Source organism: Ascaphus truei, chromosome 2 (assembly GCF_040206685.1).
Source record: "Ascaphus truei isolate aAscTru1 chromosome 2, aAscTru1.hap1, whole genome shotgun sequence".
Taxonomy (NCBI): domain Eukaryota; kingdom Metazoa; phylum Chordata; class Amphibia; order Anura; family Ascaphidae; genus Ascaphus; species Ascaphus truei.
This window is the reverse complement of record NC_134484.1, coordinates 130,276,199-130,303,111: the sequence shown is the minus strand read 5'-3', so window position 1 is coordinate 130,303,111 and position 26,913 is coordinate 130,276,199. Positions and strand designations below refer to the sequence as shown.

Here is a 26,913-nt window from a genome sequence, read left to right as displayed (position 1 = left end):
ACAGCCGCTGCACCTGTACTTACCTAATTTTAGATGACTTATTAAAACTTTTTACAGTATGAAGTGTGCGCTTATCTTTGTTTGTTTGTTTTTGTGTTTTTTAGATTTCTCTCTTTGGATGTGGTTCATCTATCAAAAGCAGCCCAAGACTCCTATATTACCTTGAATATCAAGTTGTTTATGTGTTACTTTTTTCTGTTCTATTGGACTCTGAAGGACTTTGCTATAACAGTTTTTGGACATTTATGTTTGGTGAATTCAGAAGTGAAAAAATTGGGAGAAGCGCACAAACGCTGTGACGTTCGAAACGCGTTGGATGGGTCTCATGACACATTAAAGTACCCTTTTATTTCTTTTTGATTCTGGGTCCTTCCTGCTCCATTTGGTTTGTGCGCTCCTCCCAATTTTTTCACTTCTGCTATCATCATTGGAAGCTGCACAGCCTGTCAGCCACACCAAGGATATGTGAGTACTTGCATCTACTTAGGGGAACCTGCCAATGAGACTGATAGTGGGTGGATTTATACTACCCACTACCTGTCTTCAGGAGGAGAGTACCCATTATTTGTTGTTATATTATCACTACCTATATTTGTGATTACGGATTCCTTTGGATGGTGGTTCTGGCATCATAATATTATTATCGCCCTGTCATTGTAGCGCTTTTGCCAATTTTCTATCCTGTTTGGTGAATTCGAATTAATATTGATTACAGAACTGTAATTGCACTATTTTGTTGAACACTATTATATCACAGCATTTTTCGGACATATTTTTTTCTCTTGCACACACGTTTTAAGTATTCTTCACTATTTAGGTTAGCGCTTATTGCCTATTTTTCTGTGATATATATATATATATATATATATATATATACATATATATATACACACAAATACATACATATATATATTTATATACATATATACATATATATATATATATACATATATACATATATATATACATATATACATATATATATACATACACACACAAAAAAAAAAAAAAAAAAGGAATAGCGCCACTCAATATATTACTAAATAAAATAAGTGAATTAATCAATGTACAAATAAAGGAACACGTGGAAGGAATAAATAAGTGTGTAAAAACAAACAGATCTGATGATGAAAACGTGTGACTATAATAACAAAGAGAGTATATAATATATGTAAATATTGTGCTAGGAACTAGCTGCCTGGTGAATATGCTCGATACTGTACAAATGTGTTCAATAATGCTGTGAGTGCATTTTTTTTACCTTCATCTGTATTAAAAGTACTATACTTTTTATCCTATGGAGCGTGTGCTCTCTCATTGTTTTTTTAACACACAAACACACACTGTATGTATGTCCCTCAGGTAGGAAGCAGGGGGGGCCCGGAGATTAAATGAACACAGTTCAGGGGTGTGTGTGTGTATATAAACACTGTATGTACAGTATACTGTATATGTGTATATATGTTAACCCGTATTGCTGCTTTAAATGAGATTTAAATAGCCTTCCAGTAGGAAGCTGCAAGGGGGGAATGAATGCTGCTCAAACTAAACAAAATGGAAATGTATGAAATGTTACATTTTCTAAAAAGTAGACAAATGACAGGTCAGTGAAATATGGTTCATGAGTACAAAATGTGGATAGCTAAATTGCAAAGTTTGAAAAACATATTCCTGATTTTTTCCCATAGTAATTAGATTTGCACGGCCATGTGATCAATTATGCACATGGGAACACACCGAAATTAAAATTAAAATTGTTCTCATAAAATGATACATTGTGTGTGCTAGGACATACCACAGCATGGACACACAAATCAATCTCTTAAAATGTTAAATGTGAAAATTCCTGTGGCCATGCAAGTGGTAACGACCATTAGCAGTGAAATTGTTAAGATTACTGCTACTGCATCTGTTGCTTGCTTATTTACACAAACATGCAAAACCTCAATGCAATGTACACATCAAATTAAGAAACAAAAGTACACATCGTTGTACTAAACATAGTTGTTATTCTTTCAAAAACTGGTTTTCTAGATCATTGCCATAGGTATTGGGAGGTAAATCTCTGAAACCAGAGATAAATATTTAATTCCAAGAAATGAGACTTTAATTCCTACTGACTCCAGGATATTTCCTGTGGGTTCTAATTCTTTTCAAAAGTCATTTCTCAAGGGTACGGTGCTATTGATCGGAAAGGATGTGATTTGTCAACTTTACGTGTACATTTAAGTATGTAAAGTAAAGGCATGCATATTTAAGGGCATATAGAAGAACTCTTCATAACCAGGATTTTACATATTGGTTACACTTCAGTCAATAAATGCTCCAAGCCCAAGCAGACAGCTCCACCAGAAATCCTAAAGCCCGGTTTAAACACACTTAGTGTAAATATTTTTCATTATTTTAGTATAACTAATGCGGCTGATACTATGCGATCAACATTCTTGCTTTTTAACTCTTCTGGCACATATAAAAGGCAGCACACTGAAGCTTGCAAAAGGCAAAATAATCAAACCTGTTATGTGAAAACGTCTTAGATCCAGCAATTTTATCCAACAAACAACTTAATCAAATACACGTAGGGAAGCTACAATTTCATGTAAAATGTTATTTTAAATATGATGTGCTAGCAGGCTATGATAATCTATATGATGTACAGAGATACTGTTATACATTTGATTTTAAAGTTATATAGATTTAATCCTTCTAAACTAAAGATTTCTCATTCATTTAATGTATTTATTGAACTGTGGAAGTACAACAATTATATTATCCTATGGAGTTCTGAGATAATCTAAAATTGAGATCTGTAACTCTGCAGGTATTTTAACATAAAATAGATTTGCTGCATTAAGCAGTATACTCATTGCAAAGAAAGAATATTAGATATCAGAAAAAAACTAAAATAGGGAAACTGTTTGCGTCCCTGTGAGAACACATATGTTGGAATTCACTAATCTCACATATGGGCTATGGCTACGCAATCTTGTGTTAATGGCCATTAGATTAAGTGGCGTGTAATAGGAAATTGCGTAGCGATTACACATATCAAAGGTTTGTGAATGTCCCCCAGAGGATCCAAATACTTTTTCTGTTAAAGGCACCTCATGGTATAAAATGTTTTACCTTGGCAATAGAATATAATGTATCTTTAAGGATATACTGAGTCTTAACTGAATTTTCCACACTCTCAAACAGGAAAACTCGCTATACAAAAAAATATTTTATGAATTGGAGTTTAAAAAACATCTATTAACCAAGACAAGATAAAATGAAAACCGAAGTTGGTTTAGGACTCGACAAATCCCAGGTACCAGATCACCATGGCACCTAAAAACCAACACCTCGCACCATGATGCCTAGGCATTACGGATGTCTAATCCTCAAGTGTCCTGTGAATTTCCCAGCGAGGAAAGGCTGTACACGTTGGAACGATGCACAGCTGTTATTCAACGCTCAGATTCCGATGGTCGCACGTCACCATTCTTTGTGTAGAGCTTTGCAAATCATGGACGTGAGCGACTGCAGAAAGTGGTCCTTCTACGTGTATGTTTTGCCTCCCTACGCCTTTTTTCTCTTGCCCTAAACAGAGATCTTCCTGAGCAACTATAGGGATCACTTGGGAATATTAAGCAGCTACTTCGCCTCGAAACATAGTCCTCATAGAAAGGTTAGCATGTGAGACATTAGGGTGGGCTTTTTCTTGATTAAGAGGTTTTTTGGGGTACACTGTATTGGTCATCAGAGATTCGGCAGATCTGAATTGGTTGCTCGCAATGTTCCCTAATGGTCATTGAGAGTCATGAGGATATTGTATTGGTCATAGGAGTAGGATTTCATACTAGCACTTACATTTTATAAGTGGATTAGTTAAGTCCTATGGTTGTGTTTATTTATTTATTTTTCTAATGTATTCAACCCTCTTATTCCCTTAAACAAAAGGTGCAGAGGTGGTTAATCTAAATAAAATATATGAATGTCTAAAACCCCTTCTAAAAAGGTTGTACAGCATTAATTGCATTGTGTTGATACGGTTTTTAATAGTCATCATAATTACAATGTAATTAATCACTGTAATATACAGTGTGTATACTGTATATATATATATATATAAATATATGTGTATATATATATATGTGTATATATACACACAGCTCAACATCGTTATAACGCGATCCGTTACAACGCGAATCCGCTTATAACGCGATACAAGCGTGGCTCCCAATTTTCGTATATTTATGAATACTTTACAACACGATTATTAGTGTCTTAAATACTTTATTGTACAATGCATACAATTGTACATTATTTGTAACGTGATCCGCTTATAACGCGATGTGATTCTTTGGACCCCAAGCACAGCGTTATAAGGGGGTTGGCATATATATATATATATATATATATATAGCAACTGTAAATATTCCTGTATATTCATTTGCATGTCTTAGACAGGTCTGCAACCCTGTCTTTCACCATTATCACCCAGCAAACAGCACTTCCACTGCAGCAAGGGATTCTGGGAAATGACATGCAAATGAGCACACAGCGCCACTTTTTATCTCATGCTCACATTACATGAGCAACCCTATATATATAAATTGATAGTCCAATAAAAAAGGTATCACCGAATACTAAAGAACTCATTTATTCTGCACTATCGCAACTGGACTAACACATCTATTTTCTGCTTTATATATATATATGCTCTGCTCTTGACCTGGCATAAAACATGTAAAGGTGTTTTTGAAATGGAGCATCCAGAAGCACGTGCCATCTTGCGTCTCTTTTTTTATTATGTGCTACTTAGTGTAAGTTATAAAGCCACACCTGCCGCCAACACATTTGAAGAAAGCTTATTTTGCATTTATCAGCTACCGCATAGTTTCAAACCTCTTTTGGTCTGTTTTGAAACTAAACTTATGATATTACATAATGTACTGTATATGTAGATTAACAGTAATGAATGGACACTACTTTGCAAATGGTACATTGATAAAGATGGGATAATGCCTTCAAACTGTACGCCTTATAGATTAACATTTCAGTGATATAGAGCAGTTTTATCACCCAAAGGGTACAGCAGCACAGCACAAATATTCTGCTCTATAAATAAGTATAAATATCTACAATCGTCATAATAAAAATGTAATCTTCTAATTCCATAAGTAATTTGGCGCGCCCATCTTTACACTCACAATGCAAAGAACACATTTTTAAAAAGATGCAAGAAGGTCTCAGACCTGAGACAAGTCATGTTTTAACTTTTATGACCACTTGCTGCTTTGAAGCAGCATTCTTTCTTGTCTGCTTTTTTTTTGTTTGTTTAAATACATGCAGCAGTTCTGTGCTTTTACAGCAATGCAATTATCTAAGGTGCAGATCGATCCGTTCTCCTGCGGCAAAGATCCTGTTTAACCCGGGCACGCAATATGGCCATCTGTTTCAAAAGAGGAAGTGATGCGGCTTCCTAAATAGTTGCTATAGCAACTCAAGGACGCTAAATACATTAAATATAATTAAAACGGGCATAAAAAGGTTGAAAAGAAATGCAATAAGTATCATCTAATACTACACACTGGTTTATAAAAAAAAACACAAGATTTTGAATGAAATGCTGCTTTAAAATTAATATCAAAAGATCACTCATCTGTTTGCTTAATTATTAGACAAACAAGGCTGTACTTACCAATCATGTGGTTTGCAACATGAACTTGGATATCCCATTCATTGTAGAATACCATCTGGCACTTGATACACTGGTAAGTCTTCTTCTAGTAAACAAAAAATAATGAATATCTGTCTTTTTTTAATATAATACTCTAGAAACAAGCATGCATTTCAAAATTACATTAATATGTTTGTATCTCTGTCATCGTATAACCAGTCCAGGATGTATGGTTAACTGCTTAAAACAATAAGATCTTACAGCAATTCTGAAACAATCCATTGCTACTATTTATTTGATATCTAGATAGAAAGGACTAGATTATATAGGGCTCAGAACATGCAAGGTGAAAAATATAAAACCAAAACCCGAAGAAACATATTGAGTAAGTAATTTAATAAACCAACAAGTCAAATTTATTGAGCAATGCTGTTCACATTTGTGTTATATAATAAAATTCTTTGAAAATATATCATCGCTCAAAAATTACTGCCAAAGGTAATATCACTTTTGCAGCATATTCAATAATGATGGTAGTGAGGAATCTTTGCCGACATATAGGAACCAACAGAATCATGCCGAATTGCAAGTGCAGTAGTCGATGCAGCAGGAAAACGGGCAGTGGCATAGTAGAAATAACAAATTATGATGGCAAATTATATTGCTTCTGTAGTAATGTGAAATGGCAGCGAGTCCAACTATAGTCAAAAGAATCCCCAGTGCAATCATGATATGGTTAAAAGTAATGGCCACATAAGAAAAGCCCAGCATTAATTTTTAATCCAAAGGATTAGTTTCATTTGGCACCCTAAGCAAACAGTTTGCTTGAAATGTGGATATGCCAAAGACAATTGCCATTCCCCATAGGGTTGAAACGGTAGTGTGATTGAGCTGTACAGTTGTGATCAGGTTCCATACTTCTGATTATGTGATACATTTAAGGGATGAATCGCAGTTTACCGTCTTCTCAGTTAGATTCTCCTGGATCAGGAGTGAACAAACAAAAGGTTTTCATCAGTGAGCCCAAATAGTAACAGTGTCTGCTAGATATTAACATTTGGAAACTCTGCAATGGAAAAATATCTGTAGCATTTAAAGAAGCAATCACAGCGCTTTTGTTTTTTTGTAATATTTGTTTTTTTACCCAGGATTGAAGCAGGTCGTCTCTGGCAGTGAACGCTATTAATTTTAGCTCTGGGGACCCCCTGCTTCTGGAGTAAGTACCAGTAGTCGCTCCGGCTGAGTTAGCTGGGCTTTAAAGTTTAAAGCTTTTGCGTCACGCGGGCCAATAGGAAGCTGAACCCGACGACGTCACGGTCTCCTACAGTATTGGCCCGCAGGGCAAGGGATCTTTGAAAAGTTGTCATTACGTGAACCCTGCAAGCCGAGCGGCTACCAGCACATACTATGGAGGTATCTCTGGAACCAGGGGTCCCCGGAGCTGAAATGAATGGGGTTCAGTCTCGGAGGCCCCCTTGCTTCATCAATTCTGGGGGGGGGGGGGGGGGGTGCTTGGATTGCCACGTTAAATTCACAAAGCATTTTGAATTTTTAACACTCATCTATTAAGAGCTATTTATAGTAGCCTCATTCAGTGTATTGCTCTATAGAGAGAGTTGTGATTTAAACAAGGACTTTGGGATGACACAAAAATAATGTTTATTTAAAATATATAACAAACAATATAGGAAATGTAATACCCCAAATGTTTCTAATAAAAATACAAATGTTCGTTTATCTATGTAAAATGATAAACTATGCAAAGCCAAGTTTTACAAACTACGACTAAAATAACATACATGCAGTGTCACACATCAACAAATAAACAGAGATAAGAAGCTCAAATAAAAACGAGGAGTTGACACAAGAAAAAAAAATTCTGCCACTATGAGGTTCCTCTACCCTCCAAAACAGCTCAGAAACACATGCCTACCAATTTGTTAATGGCGTCAATTTTTTTATTTCAATTACCTAAAACTTTAAAGTCATTTAAATGGAATGGATTGAAACAAAATATTTTATTCTGCAATGCACAATATCAGAGCTTTTTCTTCTTTACGTAAAAACAAAGTGAATCAAAATGTCGCTTGTGCAACCAATCATTTTGTTTGTTTGTTTTTACTCTTCAACTAACGATTAAATGTTAAGCAAGGAAACATTTTCTCTCTCAATTCTGAGACAAAACTTTCAGAACTGCGTGATTAAAACAGCTGGGAAGCAAGCTTTTGTATAACCACATGAAAAAGCAGATGGACTGCCACCAAACCAGCTCTTTACTTTTCTAGAACATAAAACCGATTCTCCAGTAATTGGCATATATTGCTTGCCAAATGTATCAATTTGTTTAACCTTTAAATAAATACTATAGATCTTAGAGCAGGGGTGGTCAACTCCCGTCTTCAAGGGCCACCAGCAGGTCAGATTATCCCTGCTTCAGCACAAGTCGCGTCATGTGTCAGTCTTTGACTGAGTCACTGATAGAGCCACCTTTGTTGAAGCAGCGATACCCTGAAAACCTGACCTTTTGGTGGCCCTTGAGGACTGGAGTTGCCCATCCGTCTTAGAGTTACTAATCTAAAAGACATCTACAATGAAGTAATACAGTCTGAATCCCATTGAACATGGTTTTCATGGCCTAGTGTTGAGAGAATCAGAGGGACAATAAATATATTGTAACGGTGCATTCTAAGTTAACTGCATATCTTTTTTCAATATTGGCGGGAAGCTGAACCTCGTTGATTTCAGCTCCAAGGACACCCTGGTTCTTCAGATACTCACCAGGAAAGGTGTGCTGGCCAACAGGAAGCTACAACAAATTTAAACCTCCATTTTGTTTCCCCTGGAGAGGAGTAAATTGTGGCACCTTTCCATCATATATCTTGGGAACCAGGGGGACCTCAGAGCTGAAATTACTGTGGCTCTTCTCTGCAGATCCCCTGATTCCTCCCTATATAAAAAAAAAAACCATAGAGGGAGGGAGATAAAACATATTTTTTTAAATATGTAAGGGAAACCGCTTCTTTTAAGATCTAGTTTTCTCATAAAATGTATGAAAAGGATAACAATAAACCCCCGTTCTGCTTTTTATCTTAGTTGAAATGTCATTTCAAAACTAGACACTTTCATCACTAAAAAGTTTGATATATACAGTACACTACACCCAATGCAGTCTAAATACCTTAAAACATGACTTTCCAATATTATTTAAAAAAAAAACTGCTGTCTTTATAGACGCACTGGGAGACCTTGTTCTTTGGTCAAGATTGGCCAGATCCCAATTTGGAAAAACGATCAGGTTCAGTTTATCTACAATTGAGCCAGATGACACGTTAAGGAGGCAATGAAGGCCCAATGTCTGTAAGCCAACCCCTTGTGCTTTTTCTGGTATAAAAATATAGATTTTATTCCCTGACATTTATATATATATATATATATATATATATATATATATATATATATATATATATATATATATATATATATATATATATATGAGGAAAAGGCATATATATATATATATATATATATATATATATATATATATATATATATATATATATATATATATATATATATATATATATAAGGAAAAGGCAAAGAGCCAGTCAAGCGAGATGGATTTCTACAGACAGCTATGCATTGTGGGCCCTAGAAAACTTGAAGGGGTACAATAATTTTTACCCTTCTAATAAGCCTTTCAGTGCTGGAGGGGACAGCCACAGACTAGTGCAGCTCAATACAAGAGGGGAATAGGGAAAGGGATAGGTTCATGAGCACAGTGATACACGGTGCACATAAGAGTAGTGTATGTACCCACATTAATATTGGCATTCAACTGAGGAAGGTTAAGATAGTAACATCAAATTGCAATTAAAGCAAATATAGGTTTATTTTTTAAAGAGAGAAACACAGACCTAAAAAATGCTTGCCATTCCAAACCACTGATGAGGCAAAATGAATAGCGCATGCTACAACCTAACAGAAGGCAAGATTACGGCGTGTGTGGGGTCAGTTAAAATACTGAGATAATACTACTTTCCTCAACAGGTGGTCTTGCCCCCAGTGCAACCTGGCAATTGTAGAAGAGCCACCGGGCTGATTCCAGAACAGCAAATGCAAACTAATTAAATATATTCACAACTTCCTGCACAGCAATACATAAATATGGTTCTACACTTCTTCAAATATCTCAGTTGTTTAACACTTTAAATCCTTTGTAATGTCAAGGGGGAGGAAATATAGCATGTGCAAAGGGTGGGGCAGAAATGGGGAAGATTAGGAGTTAGTCATCCCTCTATGTTGCAGGCAACACACCCAAAACAAGTGCCATCTCCTATTCAAGTCAATGCCCATTCAGGTGCATTAACCCAAGAAAGAGGTCGATTAATATGGGGTTAGGGGTAACTATACCTTGCTGTACAATGTCAGAACTATCTGTATCCATCAAATATTCACAGAAAGCAGATGCCCCATAATGCAGCTTAGTTCTGCAACCAAAGGTTTAATGTGAAGGCTGTGCAGTAATAAGTTACTTTACATAAGGAAATGCAAACATGTATCTGTCATCTAGTGCAGGGGTGTGCAAACTGGGAAGATTTTCAAATTAAATGCCTGGGGATCACGTGAGGCCTCTGCAACTTCCCTTACCTGGTCTTCGGTGACATCACCATGGCAACACACGTCAAATGCCGACGCCGAAGACGAGGTAAGGATTGGGGCGCGAACAGGGGGAGAAAGCAGCGGTGAAAGTTTGCGCACTCCTGATCTAGTGAATAGTTTCCCAACTACAGCCATCAGCAGTACTATTCTTTGAGGATAACTAAAGCATCTGCATGTTTCCCTCTTCAGGACATCTCTAAGCTGCAGTGACTTACAGCAGCGCTGCGCAATCTTTCCTGCTTGCGCCCCCGTTCCTGCTTTCCTCCCTACTCGCACCCCACCCTCCCTTACCTCCTCTCCGGCTCCTGGCGTCAAATGACGTTGCGGGGTCACGTGACGTCACATGACTCTGCGGCATCATTTGACGTCGTGTTGCCATGGCGACGCGTCGCCGAAGAGAAGGTAAGTGAAGTTGCAGAGGCCTCATGCCATCCCCCGGCATTCATTTAAATGCCTTCAGGGAAGAGTGTGGGGCCCCTGCAACCGCCGCACCCCCCCCCTTGAATAATCTTGCGACCCGCTGACTTACAGTATATGGGAGATACTTAGCTGCAGGTGACCAAGTTTAACCTGTTCTGTTGATCAGCGTTAAGGAGACACTTTCCTCAGTTGCAATATACAATGTTATTAACACTCACTAGAGAATGATCTCTATGGAAATATTTCCTTTAATGCATTTCCAATGCGTTGTAATGAGAGGTGCTTCATTAAAATAACGCATTCGTTATTACACGGCTCTGAAACGAGTACAGGAGCACGTGGGTTATGGCAACCAGCAATTTGACATCGGAAGTGAAGTCAGGGGAGATAGTCTGACAAAAGACTAAAATGAGAAGACGCTACGAAGACATTGTTGATATTATTTTCATGGTCTTTTCATTCTGCTGATATGTCACAGGGAAAAAAATATGAACTTCAATGAAACCCCCATTTTTCACAGAGGATGTGACCTTTACTATGTTGTGGTAGAATTAAACTAGGAAAGTGATGACTATGTGTCCCTTTAAATGTCATATCTGTATGTTACCTTTTTTATTGCAATAGTATCTCTACTGCTATCCACAAGATTAAGTTGTCAAAGAAAATGATCTGTGTATCTGTGTGAATTTCATCTTGTTGTACTGACTATTGCAATATGCTATATGTAATATTTATAGCTGTAGTACATGTAAGTGGTGATTTTACGCTCTCCTCTAAGCAAGCATAGTGATGCAGACTCCCTTGACACAATGCTGCTTCCAATTTACTTCCGTTCAGAATGTTCATTTTATGTGGCATTGGAAATTGCAAAATAAGAAATTAAACCCCCTTTTTTTTTTTATTCTTCAGGTCACGCCTCATCAAAGCAAGGTCCAATGAAGCACAGACATGGAGCCATCAGCTTTCCCCACTGACCACGGCTGAGAAGAGACATGAACAGAAGAGTTATCTATAACCCCTTCAATGCTAAATGGTCCTGCAGCACATAGCTTCTGATTCATTATGAGATTAATTAATGACTGCATTTGAAGAATGAAAACCTGCCTGGATCTGCTGCAGCTTTCTTTCCAACATGATGGTCTGTATCTATCCTCAAAAAAAATGATAAACACAGAAAATCAATTTGCTGCATTGAGCTCCCAACTGGTCTAGCAATAAAGGAGCCAATATCTGCATATTAACAAGCAAGGCAGGGATATTTGTATTTTATAATGTATCATCAACCTATCATTACTAATACACTATTCCCATTTTAACAGGAGGATGAATTTTGTCAGACAGTCATATCATTCATGAAACTAACTGAATGAGGAAAGTGGAGACACATACAGATGAGGCGGACAATATAGAATTATCGCCATCAAAATATCATATTGCCAATTAGGCTATAATGTTGCCCTCCCAATTTATACTCACGTCCTGATCTATATTAAACAGACACTCCTGCCGACACTTTTTTGGGTGTGTATTGTTATTAGGTTTGAGGCCGTGGGTATCTGTAGCTGAGCCATGTCGATTTCAGCTCCATCGACCTCCTGCTTCCCAAAATTCTTAGTTTGGCAGGGAATGCCGGTAGCAGCCCAGATGGGACAAGTCGGAGCTATCAATATGGCGGCTTTAAATGCCTGTGTCCTGTGGGCCAATAGGAAGCCGTGACATCATCCCTTGCGGCTTCCTATTGGCCCACGTGATGCAGGACATTTAAACTGCGCTGAGATATTGGCACCCCCCTTTCTTAAGTATCTCGGGATGCAGGGGCGCCCTGGAGCTTAAATTAACGTGGTTCAGCTCCCGAGACCCCTTGCTTCAATCCTATTTTTATTTTTTTATTTTTTAAAGGTCGCCAGGAGAGCTTCTTTAATGCACTTTTTGTTAAGTCAGCATATTGGAGTAGAGAGTACATTATGAATTACTACTAGATGTTGTTGAGGTAGAGGTGGATCCTCAAGACACACTTTGCAATGTCCTTTATTCTTTTACGTTTTTTATTTACTGGACTCCGTTACTTGTAGGTGTAATTCCATTTTCTTATTATTGCAATCTTTCAGTTAAACTTCAAGTTCCATACAGGAATTCTTATTCTTCATTAAAACATATTTTAGCAAACCAGAGATATCTGTCAGCAACTTTTAGATTGCAGGAGAGAGCAAAGCGGCCGATGTCTCTTTAGGAGATAATGGTTTTGATTCAATGTGTAAAACACGAGCTCGGTAAGCAATCATAAGATAATTATACAATTTTACAGAAATAAAACCTGGGCACATGGTGAAAGAATTCTCACACAGATTAACGTGGTGGAAAAGGATTACAGACGATAAAATATGTACACATTTGCTACCCAATTTAGATAAATAATTACCTCATCAGATTGAGAAGGACTGATCCTGGGCATTGGTGAGACTTGTGGTGTTTTCAGCTGTGTTGTGCTGTTATCTGGTGCTTGTTCTCTGTGGATTGTCTGAATGTGATTTTGAAGTTCAGTTTCCGATTCAAATTTAACATTGCAACTAGAGCATCGAGTCTTTAGCATGGATGCTTTATTTTTACCTTCCACACATGTCAGGTTGTCATTTTGGCTTAGAACTTGCCTGTTACTGCTTAAAACTACATTGACATTTGGACTAGCACTTTTGCTGAGATTAACACAGCTAGCGCAGAGACCATACGGTAAACCGTTGATGTCCAGCTTCACTAGTTCCTGTTTTGAGCGAAATTCTTTCAGGCAAGACGCGCATTTGAACAGCTTCTGTTGGTTCTGTACACGACCAAAGGACTGAACTGCAGTTACGTTTCCAGTCTTCTGCATGTGAAACGTGCCATGGATTTTTAGCTCCAGAGTTGATGTCACTGTCTGCATGCACACCACACAGCGGAATCCTGTCAGAGAGTTCCTTAGATCTGGGTGCATCTGGCAATGCTCTAAGAAGTCCTCCTCACTCTGGAGAGGAAATTTGCAAATTCGACAACTCCCAGTGTCCAGGCTCTTGCTGTGTGTGACTTTGTGTTCAGTAAGCGTCAGCAGTGAAGGAAAACGTTCACCACAGATTGGACACATGTAATGCTTCACTGGTCCCAAATGTGTTTGCATGTGCTCTCGCAAGCCACTTTCAGAAAAGAAAGTACGCGAACACACATTGCACTTATAGTTCCCCTTAATCAGGTCAGCCTTCCTCTTAAAATTCGCACTCTCTCCAGGTCTGATGTTGTGATCTCGGAGCTGGTGATTCTGCAGAAGAGAATCCATTGTGTAGGCTGCTCCACAAATGTCACAGCCATACATTGGTTCAGGGGTATCAAGCTCTTCTTCACTGCCATCATGACTATTGTGGGATTCTTGATTGTTCGTCAACAAGGTCTGAAGCTCCACTTCCTCTTTCTGAACTTGCTCAGAAGCTCCATTGGTTCCACAGTTTTGCGTTTTAGCCTCAAATACACAGTGTTTTTCCCTCAAGTGTTTTTCTAACAAAATTATAGCATGGAAAGCTTTGCTGCAAAACTTGCAATTATATTTTTTGCTGTGAGTTGTGATGTGACACTGTAGCTCCACCTCTGTGCCAAAAGATTCACCACAGAAAATGCACTTGTGGATTTTTCCCTGGTTCTCTAGGTGGTTGTGCTTCACATGGAGCTGCAAGTCAGTTTCAGTGCGGAAGTCCCAGTTACAGGAAGTGCAACGGTACACCTTTTTTTCATTGCTGTGTTTCACGGCCAAGTGCAGCTGAATGGAGACCTTGGAGTCAAACACCTCTTGACAAAGGGTGCAACGAAAAAACACAAACGTATGCATGTCTAGCAAGTGCTTCTGCAAATCATCCACTGAAGTAAACTGTTTGTCACAACTTTCACATATATAATACGTACTTGTTATCATGAAGTGAATAGTAACATGCTTCAGAAGGGATTCTTGGTTTGGAAATTCTTTGTTGCATTGAGGGCATGTCAGTTTTGGCAGAACGGCATCAAGATGAGTTTTTAAGTGAGTCTGAAAACTATCAAGGGAAGTATACTTGGCACCACATTGATTACAAATGTACTCGCCCACAGGCCTTGAAGGAGTACCACCTATGGTCTGCATCATCTTTAAAGAAGATTGATCTAAAGTAACAGGAGATAAGGGACTCAGAGCTCTCGATTTCTTTCCATTATGGATGTAGTTTAATGCCAAAGGAATGTTCTTGTGATTTTCTTTGATATGCTTGTTTAATTTAAGGACGCTATTAAAGATCGGAGAATTGGTACAATAGGAACAAGAATATACCTCTACCACGGGGTCCTTTGGTGTTCCCAACACTGGAGAACCAAAACGGGAACTGCTGAGGTCACAATGAACTTGTCGAATGTGCTCCTCTAGTGATGAATCCGTAAGGAATCCCATGTAGCAGTGGGGACAAAAGAATGCATTACTGTCTTTTGCAATAGGGTTTACAAATCCATGTAAACTTCTAATGTGCTCCTGAAGCATATTAAGATCATTGAATATTTCAGAGCAAAAGTTACACTGATACACCATGGCAGGCATAGTAGAAACAATCAGTGCTGCATCCTGAGCTTCATGTACCTGTTTAAGATGTTCGTTTAGATTGTAGAGAGAAGGTAAGACTTCTAAACAATATTGACAGATGTGAGCCTGCTCTGGTTTATCTAAATGCATAGTTTTCAGGTGGATCTGTAGAACTGCCAGGCTTGAGAAAAACTGTTTGCTGCAGTAGATGCAGCTGTAAGAAACTTTTGCTTGTTTATTTGATGGGGCATTAACATCGCCTGCATGATGAACAGCCCGCTTTCTTCCACGGCTTTTTGGTAGTGGGGGTGCAACTTCTACCATTGTCGAACTGTCGACAGAGAGATTTGAATCTGGGGTGGTACTTGACACCGAAGTATATCCAACAGTGACCAAGGAGGGACTGTTGCTGGGGTTGCAGGATTCAGGGTGCTGATGATTGTCCATGTGGCTGTAGAGTTCTTCAACACTGTGAAAGTTCTCAGAGCAAATGTTACAGGAATTCTTCTTCTCATTGCTGTGTATTTGTTCCATGTGATTTAAGAGGGATGTTTCTTCAACAAAAAGTTCATGGCAATACATACATTGGAAAGCAGCCCTGTCATCATTAGGTGAACATTCGGGATGACATTCTGCAATATGTTTCTGAAGATCCTCAGGAAAATCAAAACCTTCCTCGCACTGGCTGCATTTCTGGGTATCTTTCATTTTCCAGTCCTCCATCCTAGACCCTGACTGAGAACAGTCTTTGTTTCTCTCATGAACCTGCATGTGGCCATGCAGAGAGCTAGAAGACAGGAACCCTCGTCTACAAATGGCACATTTATATGGCTTGTTGGATGTATGAGTCTTCAAATGAATTTTAAGATGATCACTCCTGGAAAATGCTGCATCACACTCACTGCAGTGATACTTCTTGTCCCCTGTGTGTAACTTTATATGGCGGTCTCTACTTCGTTTGTGTTTAAACAGTCTACTACAATAGGTGCACTTAAAAGGGAGTTTGTCACTGTGGCTTTGTTCGTGGTGCTTTAAGTAGCTGAGGCGACTAAAGGACTTGTCACAAAACTGGCATGGATATGGCAATCCTGGAATACCCTCCTCTTCACCAAAGTCACAACCTTCCCCGTGGCTAGGTGAAGTCTGGTCCTTACTAGACGGTGATGAAGCTGGCCATGAGCAACTGGGATCATCTTCTAGATCTGCACCATCTGAAACAAAACAAGAAAAGAAAATAAGACATGGAGTTGTGAGGATGAAAGCAACACATTTAGAAATCAATATTGCGTTGAGATACAGAGGGGGTAGAAGCTAAATGCAAAAACTTATTTCACAAGACATATCATTATTTGCACATATTTTTTTATGAATTAATATCCAAACTTTTAGGGCTACAATTATTATTTTAAATCTGTAATTTCAGTATTTAGTAGCACTAAATTATTCAGCAAATATTATTAAATCACTGTGAACATACCGATCCATAGTAGTAAGTTTGGCACCTGATCAGTCAATGTATTACTTTTTTACTCTTTGTTTCTTTTTTGTGCACACACAAAAATACAATTGCGTACATTTTATGATTTACAATACTAACACATATGTAAGACGATGCACCAGTTGTTATTAATGCCTGTACTTTAAACAATGCCAACAGAGGAGTTTTGAGTCACTCATTCCATTAAAAGACATGAAAAAAATCTCTCCCAGGTAGAACTCGTTTCTCTCAGTACACAAGGTAGGATCTTTGCAATATGAAGCCCTCTGTCAAAGAAGTTATTGCAAGTGAATGTAAACTTAAAAAATGAGCTATTTCTTCATTTTAAGTTTACTGCATGTTCATAATAAATTGTCTTGCCTATCCCATGGCCTTGCTACTAATCCAACTGAGCAAATCTATACATATTGTACTATATACATCTTAAGAAGGTTATTCTTTAAATAAATGGTTCTCAACCTTATCGTCTCGGAACGTCAGCTGCACCAGATTTTACAAATAACCAAATAAGTTATCAAACATTTAAACGCCCTAATTTACCTGCGACTTAAATATTGGTTTGATATTTCCCAAAAAAATAGTCAGACATCTCTCTCTTCCCCTCTACTTGGCCCCTGATCAATATGATGAGAAGTCTGGCAATGCACCGATAACCATGCAGCAACTTCCATTTACTTGCCTGGGAATTTAGACATTATATAACTGTTTCTTCTCAGCTTTTGACCAGTCTAAAGAGTGTTTTTTGTTTTCCCAATCAAAACAGAAGCAAGCAATAATAAAAAATAAATGTTAAGGACTTGTGGTTAAATGTGATATATTTATAAGGGCCATCAGCTAAACCTATATATTTATCACATTTAACAACCAGTTACTGTATTACACTGTATTCTAGCAGGATCTAAAAGAATGAGAAATCCAATCAATACTAATATGGTTTGTGTGCAAGTTCAAGAGGTTTCCCACCATTTCTTCCTTTCTGCAAAAACCTTAGTGTGTTTAACTTCCTTAGGAAAACAGAACCGGTACTTTTAAGTGACCACAGACAAAGCAACAAACCGGAAACAGGAAAATTGATAAACTGTTATGGATAGCGCTAAAAGATTTATTAGCAACACAGAAAAGGTAAACAAGAATGCATGCCAAACTATGAAAACAGCTGCTCACATTACACAGTGCAAGTATACAATAAATCTACGTATGTGTAAATATACAGCCCATGTTGTTGTTAAATGAAAGTATACGGTGGAGTTAATGTGTTCTTTTTCCTACTATAAAACAGCAGGTTTAGTCATGGTTTACACAATAATAAGCACTGCTTCAGTTGTGTAAAAAAAACTAGAAAAAAATAAAACATCTGTCCCCAGTATAACAAGTGCTTCAATGGCAGTATCACCAGGCTTACAAGATTTTTTTTTTTTATTATTAAACAATTTAAAAATGTAATATAACTATTCTCTTAAAAGCCTTTGGTTTAAAAATATTTTTTTTACAAGTGTCTCTTTCAAGAAGAATACATATATATGAAGTATTTCTAACAGCTTTTTCCCCACCGAACTTTAGGATAAAAGTTTTTTTGGGGGAGTAGGGGATGGTTTTCTATGCATGGAAGAGCAAGTGGCCCCCAACAAGATAGATCAGACAAAAAGTGCAGCCAATGCAGTAAATGCTCCCTCTAAATTCACCGTCAGAAACCAACTTTCCAAAGGGATTTAAAATCACTTTTAGGTGTCAGGTTTAGATTACATTCAACCCCTTAAATGTGCCATGGGCTTTGGCTCATATGACCCAAAATGGGATTGTTATTTTAATGTTGAAACCTGTAAAGTAATTACCTTGTTAGGAGACAAGAAATAAAAAATAAGGTTTCATATGTAATGTTTTTATATGCTGCTTTTAGAGGCTGGCTTATATCACTAACATGATTGCACAGGTCACTGGTGCATGACCAGTTTCATAAGCAGTCAAACCTTTGCATTTTACATGGGAAATGCCTAATGGCTGCAGGACAAACAATAATGTCCTATACTGTAGCTTAAATGGATGTCGTCGCTGAAATAAAGTTTGATCAAGCTTGTAAAAGCTAGGAAACTACTGTTAAATAGGCTTGCAATACTGTAATGTGTCCTAGAACCCTGTCAAATGAGAACAGTATTCATTTAGTATTTCTGATGCACAACATGCTAAAAACTGGACATACTGTATTATGCATATGTATAACCGAAGACAAACCGCCTAATCAGAGTTTGTTTCACAGTCCTAACCTCTTTTGCAGATCGCCTTTCTTTACAAGTTATTTAAATGAACAAAATCAGTGTGGTTAATCCTATTTGTTCACAGTACTAAAAAACATACAATGTGGGCAAACATTACAGGTCTCTTCGACTATGTTAAATTGTATTCATAGTCTGCAAAGCATTACCCAGGTATTCCACATCTCCCACATCTGTGACACGAATATTATCTTTCTTAACATGAAAGTCTGGCTGGGTATGTATTATGTAAACAGAACGTAAGCCTACTTTCCTTTAAGGTAAAAAAGATTTTACTAGAATCTTAACCCCTTTACTTATCCACAGGAAACAGACGAGGATTCATTCCTTTCCTGCATCGAGAAACTGATGACAACACCATCTCACTATCAATGCCAGATGGCAACCATCTAACTCTGTGAAAACAACCCAACGCCATTTCTGGATGTCTGCCCGTTAAAACAATTCTTTTTATTACAAGTTGGATATGGCAGGATTTGGGGATTTATTATTGCTCGCACACAAAAAGGTATATGAAGGCATTATTCAACATGATTAACCCTAAACAAAAGAACACATTCCTCCAACCTATATGAAAAAATATGGTGCAGTTGGTGGGTTATTATTCCTGCTATAAAATAACAGGTTTAATCATGGTTTATCCAGACATTATGTTTAACACCTTATTCCCGTCAAATTGTTTATCACTAACACAAATATGTTAAATATATATATCTTGCATATATAATGCAAGCTACGCTGTAATGAAGCCTTACACGAGTCAAATAAGATTGTGTTAGAAGCGGAATAGAGGGCAACATACCCAGATCAAATTTGAACTTCCGAAATTAGACTATCAAATATCTAAAAGGTTCATCTCATTCCTCTCCTCACAGGGTCCACCATCTTGGGAGCATGTCCTGGCTGCATTGATTTCCTCCCATTTCCTACACAGAGAGCTGTGGAAGGAGCGTGCATTTATGTCCAGGACACACCCCTTCCCAACTCCATCCCAAATCCAGCCTGAAGCAACCTTCAGAGGGGAAGTGTCATGCTGAATGATTGTCAGCCTGAGTTTTAAAAGCCTTTCAATCTGATAATTACGTGTAAAAATGCAATGCAAATATTTGACTTTACGTCACACTTGTGGTCAAAGCAAAATCTGTGTCACGTGTAAGAGAATGCTGGCATCTCTAGCCGTTCTTTTAGAGAATAATCCGTGCAATGAATGAAGAGTTATTGCAGATTTCACATCAGTTTTTTTCTTTTTATAACAACAAGAAGCTTTTAGCTTTCTATTTTTATGTTTTTTTTAAAGCTTTCTATTTTTACCTTTAAAAATCTATTTATTTTTTTACAGAGGAAAACCAAGTCTTGAAAAGGTCTGTTTTAGTTCATGTGAAATCATAATTTGTTTAATAAAAAGTTCAGTGTGCCAACTGTTTTTCACTAGGTGTGATACCAAGCAGCAAGAATTAGAATGCTATTTTACAATGAAATATAGCCAACAAAAGATAATGTCAAAACATTTTTCCTTTTTCTCTTTTACATCTTTGCTTTCCTGCATTGACAAATCCTCATTCTTGCAGCACTGGATATGTGCTACTTAGTGCAAATGTGTTTTCTGTGTCACAGCAAGTAGTTTGCATTTCAGATGGAAAGCACTTAACATTGCAATGTAAATTTTTAATTTTTTCTCAAGCAGTTACTTCACACTAACCGTTTACAAGAGGGTTTCGGTTCCTACACTCACATTGTTTGCCTAAAATTTGTCGCAAAGTTTGGGGAATCTATTTAAAGATGCCAGCGTGTATGTTTAGTGTGTGCAGATGTTTTTTTGGAAAGTGACTGTATTCACATAGTTTCACCATTTCCATAAAGCACATTAAAAACAAGTGTGTGAACACTCAGATGAAAGTATCAAACACTCCTGAGATTTCCAGTGGAAAGAGCTGGCTGACGTTTCTCCAAGTAGACAGGAATGCCCGTGATTCTGAAGCCTGAGTAAATAAAAGAGGTCCTTATTTCCTAATTTTGCTGGCTGGCCATACTGCAGCAGTCTCTGTGTTGCTGCCAAAGGGGATGCAAACTGGAACTACACCCAGCAGCTAAAGGACTGTCTTTGTTAGCAAGCCAGGCTTTCCTGACCATCTTCTGGCAATAAAACTGCCATATCCTGCAAGGAAGACCTCCATCTAGAGCTTGATCGTTCTCTAGTCTGTCTAACAGGGCTACACAACAGATTTTGCCTGCATTGTGCTGGAAGAGGACAGCTGGAAACTCAGTTAGTGGCAACAAAACACCTGTTCAGTCATATTTATGGGGGGAAAGTACATGCTAACAGCGTAAACTATAAAGCAATACCACAGGAGATATTCCACATACGGGAGAGAGAAATCTAGTGTACAATGCACTTGGTAAGAAAGAGATTGCCAAACTCTGTGCTTTTCAAATATCAAATAGACGTGTGATCCACTGTCATGCTCCAACTGGTCAACTTAGTTCTGCAATCCACAGCACTGGTCCCTCCAGAAAGGTAATTTTTAACATACCGGTAGGAAATTATCGTAATCGCCCACATAACACGTTAGTGTAACCAGAATGGCAAATTTACTGTTCTTAGACACCTAGTAAAACTAGTATGTGAGGCTTATTTCACAAAAGCGCGCCATCCCCTCTGGTAAACTCCAGAAAGAGAATAGGCTTACAGGGCACCATAGTGCTAGGACACTTTTGTGAATACGTTCCATTGCTCTTCACATGCATAATACTTGGGTCCCGCTGCATCCGGCGGTGCGCGATCGCGTGCACGCCACTCACCAGCTCTTTACTTCCTCCCTAGTTGGGCCCAGTCCCTCCTCGCTGCCAGGCTCACTTCGCACGGTGATGCGTCAGCCAGCTAGGGCTACAATAGGACTGTGATCCTGAGTGGCGACGCGTCACGTGGTTTGCCAGGAAGCCAATGAGGGGAGATCGCTGGCAGGGGGGTGGATCCTTCCTCAATGCTGGACACACAGACACACACACACACAGACACACACACACACAGACCAGAAAATGTACATCATGGCCATGCCCCCACCCAATTTTGGCCATGCCCCTGCACCTAAAAACGGCTCCCTAAAGACCGCAGTGAAGCGCCATGCACACGCGACCAGGACGCAAGGCGGGCGCACCGGCGCGTGCAGCGGGGCCTTAGCCTTAGGCTCAACACCTGCAAGTGTCAAACCATTAATTAATTGGCTGGTTAAACTGACCAGCTTATCAGTGTGTTAAAAACGTAGCATAGGCAAGGTCTGTATTTCTGTTGACAGTGAGATGTTATGATTAGTCACAATGGGGATAATTCTGCTGTGAAACCTCATGTATACGGGGAAAAAAGACCGGCAAATTGAAAGTTTAAACTTATTTCTTACATTTCCCCGGGCAGGTTTTTCTGATGTACTTTGCTACCTGAGCTAGTTCTCTGAAATGGCAGACTGGCCTCCTAACTACCCTTCAGGGTCTCTGTATCATATATGTGCAGTACTGCACAGCAAGTTTTACTTACAATTGTATCTGAATTTACAATAGATGTTTTCTAAGTACCTAAAACCGATTGATTTACAAATCAAGCACATCTACCATCAGGGGTATTTTTTTCCTTCTTGATGGAACCCACTGAGAGCAAGGCTCCTAGAAAATAGTTATCATTTCCAGAGATTTACTGTAGGTAAAAACAGCAGTTTAAATATCTACTGCTGTGCATGCTGCAAGAGTAACCAGAAGCGAAAATAAAAAGTGATGGAAAATATGTAAGGGATACTTAAGTGATTCATACACCATAACTATGCTTACAACTGAATGTGTGAGATCACTTTACGGAGAGACTTTGTGCAATAATAGACATCCAATAAATGTTTCATGCATAAAATGAACTAATTCCGATGTTCATTAACAAATGAATACGGGAAATACAGTATTAGTGCACCCGCCCTGGCCCTGACCATGTACCCCAACTGCTGTCACAAACTTGCCTCTACAAGTCAGAGATAAACATTCTGCATAAGAGAGACATGACAAGAATCTATTTAGTATACTATTATAATGACTAATTAAATTCACACCATGACTGCAACCATTACCAGACAGAAATACACACATAGTGCCAGGTGCCCAACTACTCTATGTTTTGTACTCAAATGCTACAGATTTGAAACTTTAGAGCAGCAAAAATCTGAAACACTCAACTCATTCCTTCAAATTAATGTATTTATACACAACATTTGCAAATGGGTAGCTATAACACAGCCATCACTAATTCTTTTCACATCACTGCTCCTTCTCTGCACTCACTCATGCCTCTCATAACTTATTTAACTGCTTGAAAACCAATACCCTATGCACAGCGTTCAAAGAAGAAATGTGAACTTTAACAATTAATTTATAATTTACAGATGTTTTTAAAATCTATCAATATTTTAAGACGACTCTTGGAGGACCAATTAAATGCATTACCAATTGGGTTAGTAGGTTGCATGCATTTAAGGTTACATATTAACAATATGAGCTACTATCCTTGTTATATATTCTACACGATTGAAGGATATACAAAGGATCCCAGTGTGGGAACAAGCCTGAAACCCATTTGCCAGGCCTTTGCAATATGTTGCGAGCCACTCAAGCAGACAAGGGGTTAAACACCTACGTACAATATTTAACACTGGTATGAATAGATGAAGCACAAATGTACAGATCCTTTTAAATTACTGTATCAAAAACATATTGATATTCTGCCTGTACAAAGGAGAACAAATGTGTTGCTTGATATTGCTTAAAGTTCATCCAGACAGATGGGGCTTAGTGAATTCCAGCTTCAAAGGCAAAATTAAAAAGGCATTTGAACCTTTGCAAGCACAGTGAAAGATCATGTGAAAATAGACCAGACTAAACTATCCAATGCACATAAATTCTCTGAAAGATGAACTGGAGAGAATGTGGAGAAAAGGTTGGATAGGGCTAAACTCATCAGTAGCCACTTTAATTACTATCTACATGTACAACCACCAAGCATGGAGGCCATTACACCAATTTCATTCATTAATCCTTTGGTTGACCCTGGGATGTTAGGTGATGACCTACAACCTAATTGGCCCTTGCCTCCTTCGACCTAATCTTATCAGAATTAACGACAATGCTTGGTCCGGTGATCAAATGGAGACACAGAAGAACGACAAAGGCCAATGGGGATGTATTGCCTTATAAATAAGCACATTAAAGAAACCCATAGGCAACAGGAAGGAAAAGTATTTGAAAAATAGTTGAACCTGTAAACTCAAAATGTTATGAGCCGAGAGTTACTCAATTAGAACAGTATTTGTTTTACTAGGAACCACACTATCACTACAGTATATACCTATATTTACAGTAATCATACAAACTAGGAGACCACTGCTGACCTATGATTTCGTACCCATTTTCAGAGATGAGACTGCTATACTATTTATACATTTACTCTGTGACTATGTGCTTCATACAAAGGGTGATCTTTCTTTAAAGCTTGTAATAATAACATAGCATATAAATGAGAAAGTAACCTGATAGGTAACTTTCTCCATCAGTTCTGTTTAGGGATCATCTCAATACAAAACTGAATGCAACAGAAATTTTTAAAGCCGCAAAGTTCTAAGAAAATTCACTATTGGCCATAGTAAAAAAGAAACCTGAATAATATATTTCTCTTAAGTAGAAGTATCAATTCTGTAAAGCATCCATGTAAAACAAATCACTGGAATCAGTGTATATATATTTGTTACTTTAACATCAATGATGATTGAATATTATTTACTCATACTGTATAGGCCGATATCATATCATTATTTACACAAATATATGCTTGGGTAAAATAAAAACTGAATGTATTATTAATTTAGGTTTGTAAAAATGAAGAAATCATTTAAACTATGACACTGTTTTTGTAGTTCTTCAGCAACCTAAATTAATTAATTGGAAATTAAAGACCAAATCATATTTGAGTAAATTAGTACCAGGACAACAATATAGAAGAGGCCAACTGGGACTTATTTCCTTATATATATTTTCCATCCGTATTTATTATTTTTTTTGGGGGGGGGTGAGGGGGGGAGGGGGGATTGGGGGAGATGAAGGTATTTTATTATGTTAATTATCATAAACATCGAACTCATGTTCCATACACTATGGAATATGGTAAAACACAGGAAACGACTAGATCGATCTTTTTGGAAAGTATTTAATATAAAGAAAATGAGGAAAAAGAAAACCAATAAAAGAACATCTTTATTTCTGCATTATTCTAGCATTACACCTATAACAGTATCGCTGGTGGCTCGTGGAAAATGCCTCAAAAGGGCTGCGGGCCTCAAACGGACTGAACTAGGACGCAATACAGTCTCGAAGTGGAGGAGGTAAGATGGTGGCAACCTCACTGTGGAGGGCTGCAACCATGCTGTCGAAACGACAAGCCGCAATCACGTGGTGTGTAGGAGGAGGCCAAGAGCACATGCCGGCTGTTGGGAGGGACACTGAAGTGCAGCCAGCACATGTCATGGTAGCAGGCGTGGCCCGTGCAAAGTGGACTAGAGCGTGTCACATTTACGGCCGAGCACGGGGCATCGGAGGCTTTGCAAACAAACATTACCAAAGTTATTTAGTGTCGGTACAAAGGAACAGATGAGATAAAAACTATTGTCTAATGCAGGGGTGGGCAACTCCAGTCCTCAAGGGCAACCAACAGGTCAGGTTTTAAAGATCTGTCTGCTTCAGCACAGGTGGCTCATTCGTTGACTGAGCCACTGATTGAGCCACCTGTGCTGAAGCAGGGAAATCTTAAAAACCTGACTTGTTGGTTGGCCTTGAGAACTGGAGCTTGCCACCCATGGTCTAAAACAGGACTGCACAACCTTTTATGTCTGTGCCCCCCTGCCTGCTCTAGCCCCGTTTGCACCCCCACCTCATCTGACATCATGGCGTCATGTGACGTCATTTGACTCTGCGTTGCCAGAAGCAGCCGGAGACAAGGTAAGGGATATACAGAGGCTTCTGCTCCCCTGACATTTAATTTCAATGTTGTGTGGAACAGTGCGGGGCTTCTGTAAGCGGTGCAAACCCCTCCCGCCCCCCTTCCTCCCCCCCAGTTTGCGCATCTCTGGTCTAAAACATTCGTTACGCTATACAGCAGATGTGCATGGTGAACTTATGAGAAGTTTCATAATTAGATAGTGGTTATATCCCATTTAAATTGGGACATGAATGACATTGACCCATGGTTTTCCTTTCCAATGGTTGCCGACAGGGAGCGTCTGCTGGAGAGAAAAAAGGAATTGGTTGTCTGTATAAGGAGAACCACTGTAGATGCAATAGTTGTACAATTCGGTTTGCCCATTGTAGTTAAGCCTATTCGGGGCTTAAGAGTTTTTTTTTTTTTTTTAAGTGAGCCAGCAGGGGATATAATTACAGTTTCCCCTTTTATTCCAGGCTGGGAAGCAGGAGGTCCCCACCTTTATTTTTAGCTCGGAGACCGTCCTGGTTTCTACGATGCTTAAGTTGTAAAAGAAGCACCGGTATTTGCTGGTATTTCAATTCTGTGTAATGCGAGCTAAGAGGTTTAAAATCGCCATTGTTTCCCCTGGAGGGCAAAGAAAGTGTTACCTTCAGTAACCCTGAACCAGGAAGTCCAGCTGAAAATAGAGCAGTGGGAACCCCCTGCTACCCACATCCTGGTGTAAAGAAAAGAAGGGGAGGAGGAAAAACCGATTGCCAATAAGAGAGAAGACTCCATTGAGTATATCCACACGATGGAGCCATAAGTAAAATCAGGGCCACAATAGGCATGGCTCCGTTT

The 26,913-nt window shown here is 38.5% G+C and overlaps 1 protein-coding gene across 3 annotated transcripts in view; it reads right to left on the bottom strand.

The window, feature by feature from the left end:
- The window catches only part of ZNF521 (zinc finger protein 521), a 374,676-nt gene that overhangs the window by 198,897 nt on the left and 148,866 nt on the right, over window positions 1–26,913 (bottom strand). For 2 of the 3 annotated variants that reach the window (XM_075584929.1, XM_075584914.1), the window contains 2 exons: window positions 13,164–16,516; window positions 5,687–5,771 (listed from right to left, as the gene is read on the bottom strand). In XM_075584929.1, the coding sequence (XP_075441044.1) occupies window positions 5,687–5,771; window positions 13,164–16,516 (3,438 nt within the window). The remainder of the gene's footprint in view (window positions 1–5,686; window positions 5,772–13,163; window positions 16,517–26,913) is intronic. The other variant, XM_075584921.1, reaches the window with a different exon arrangement.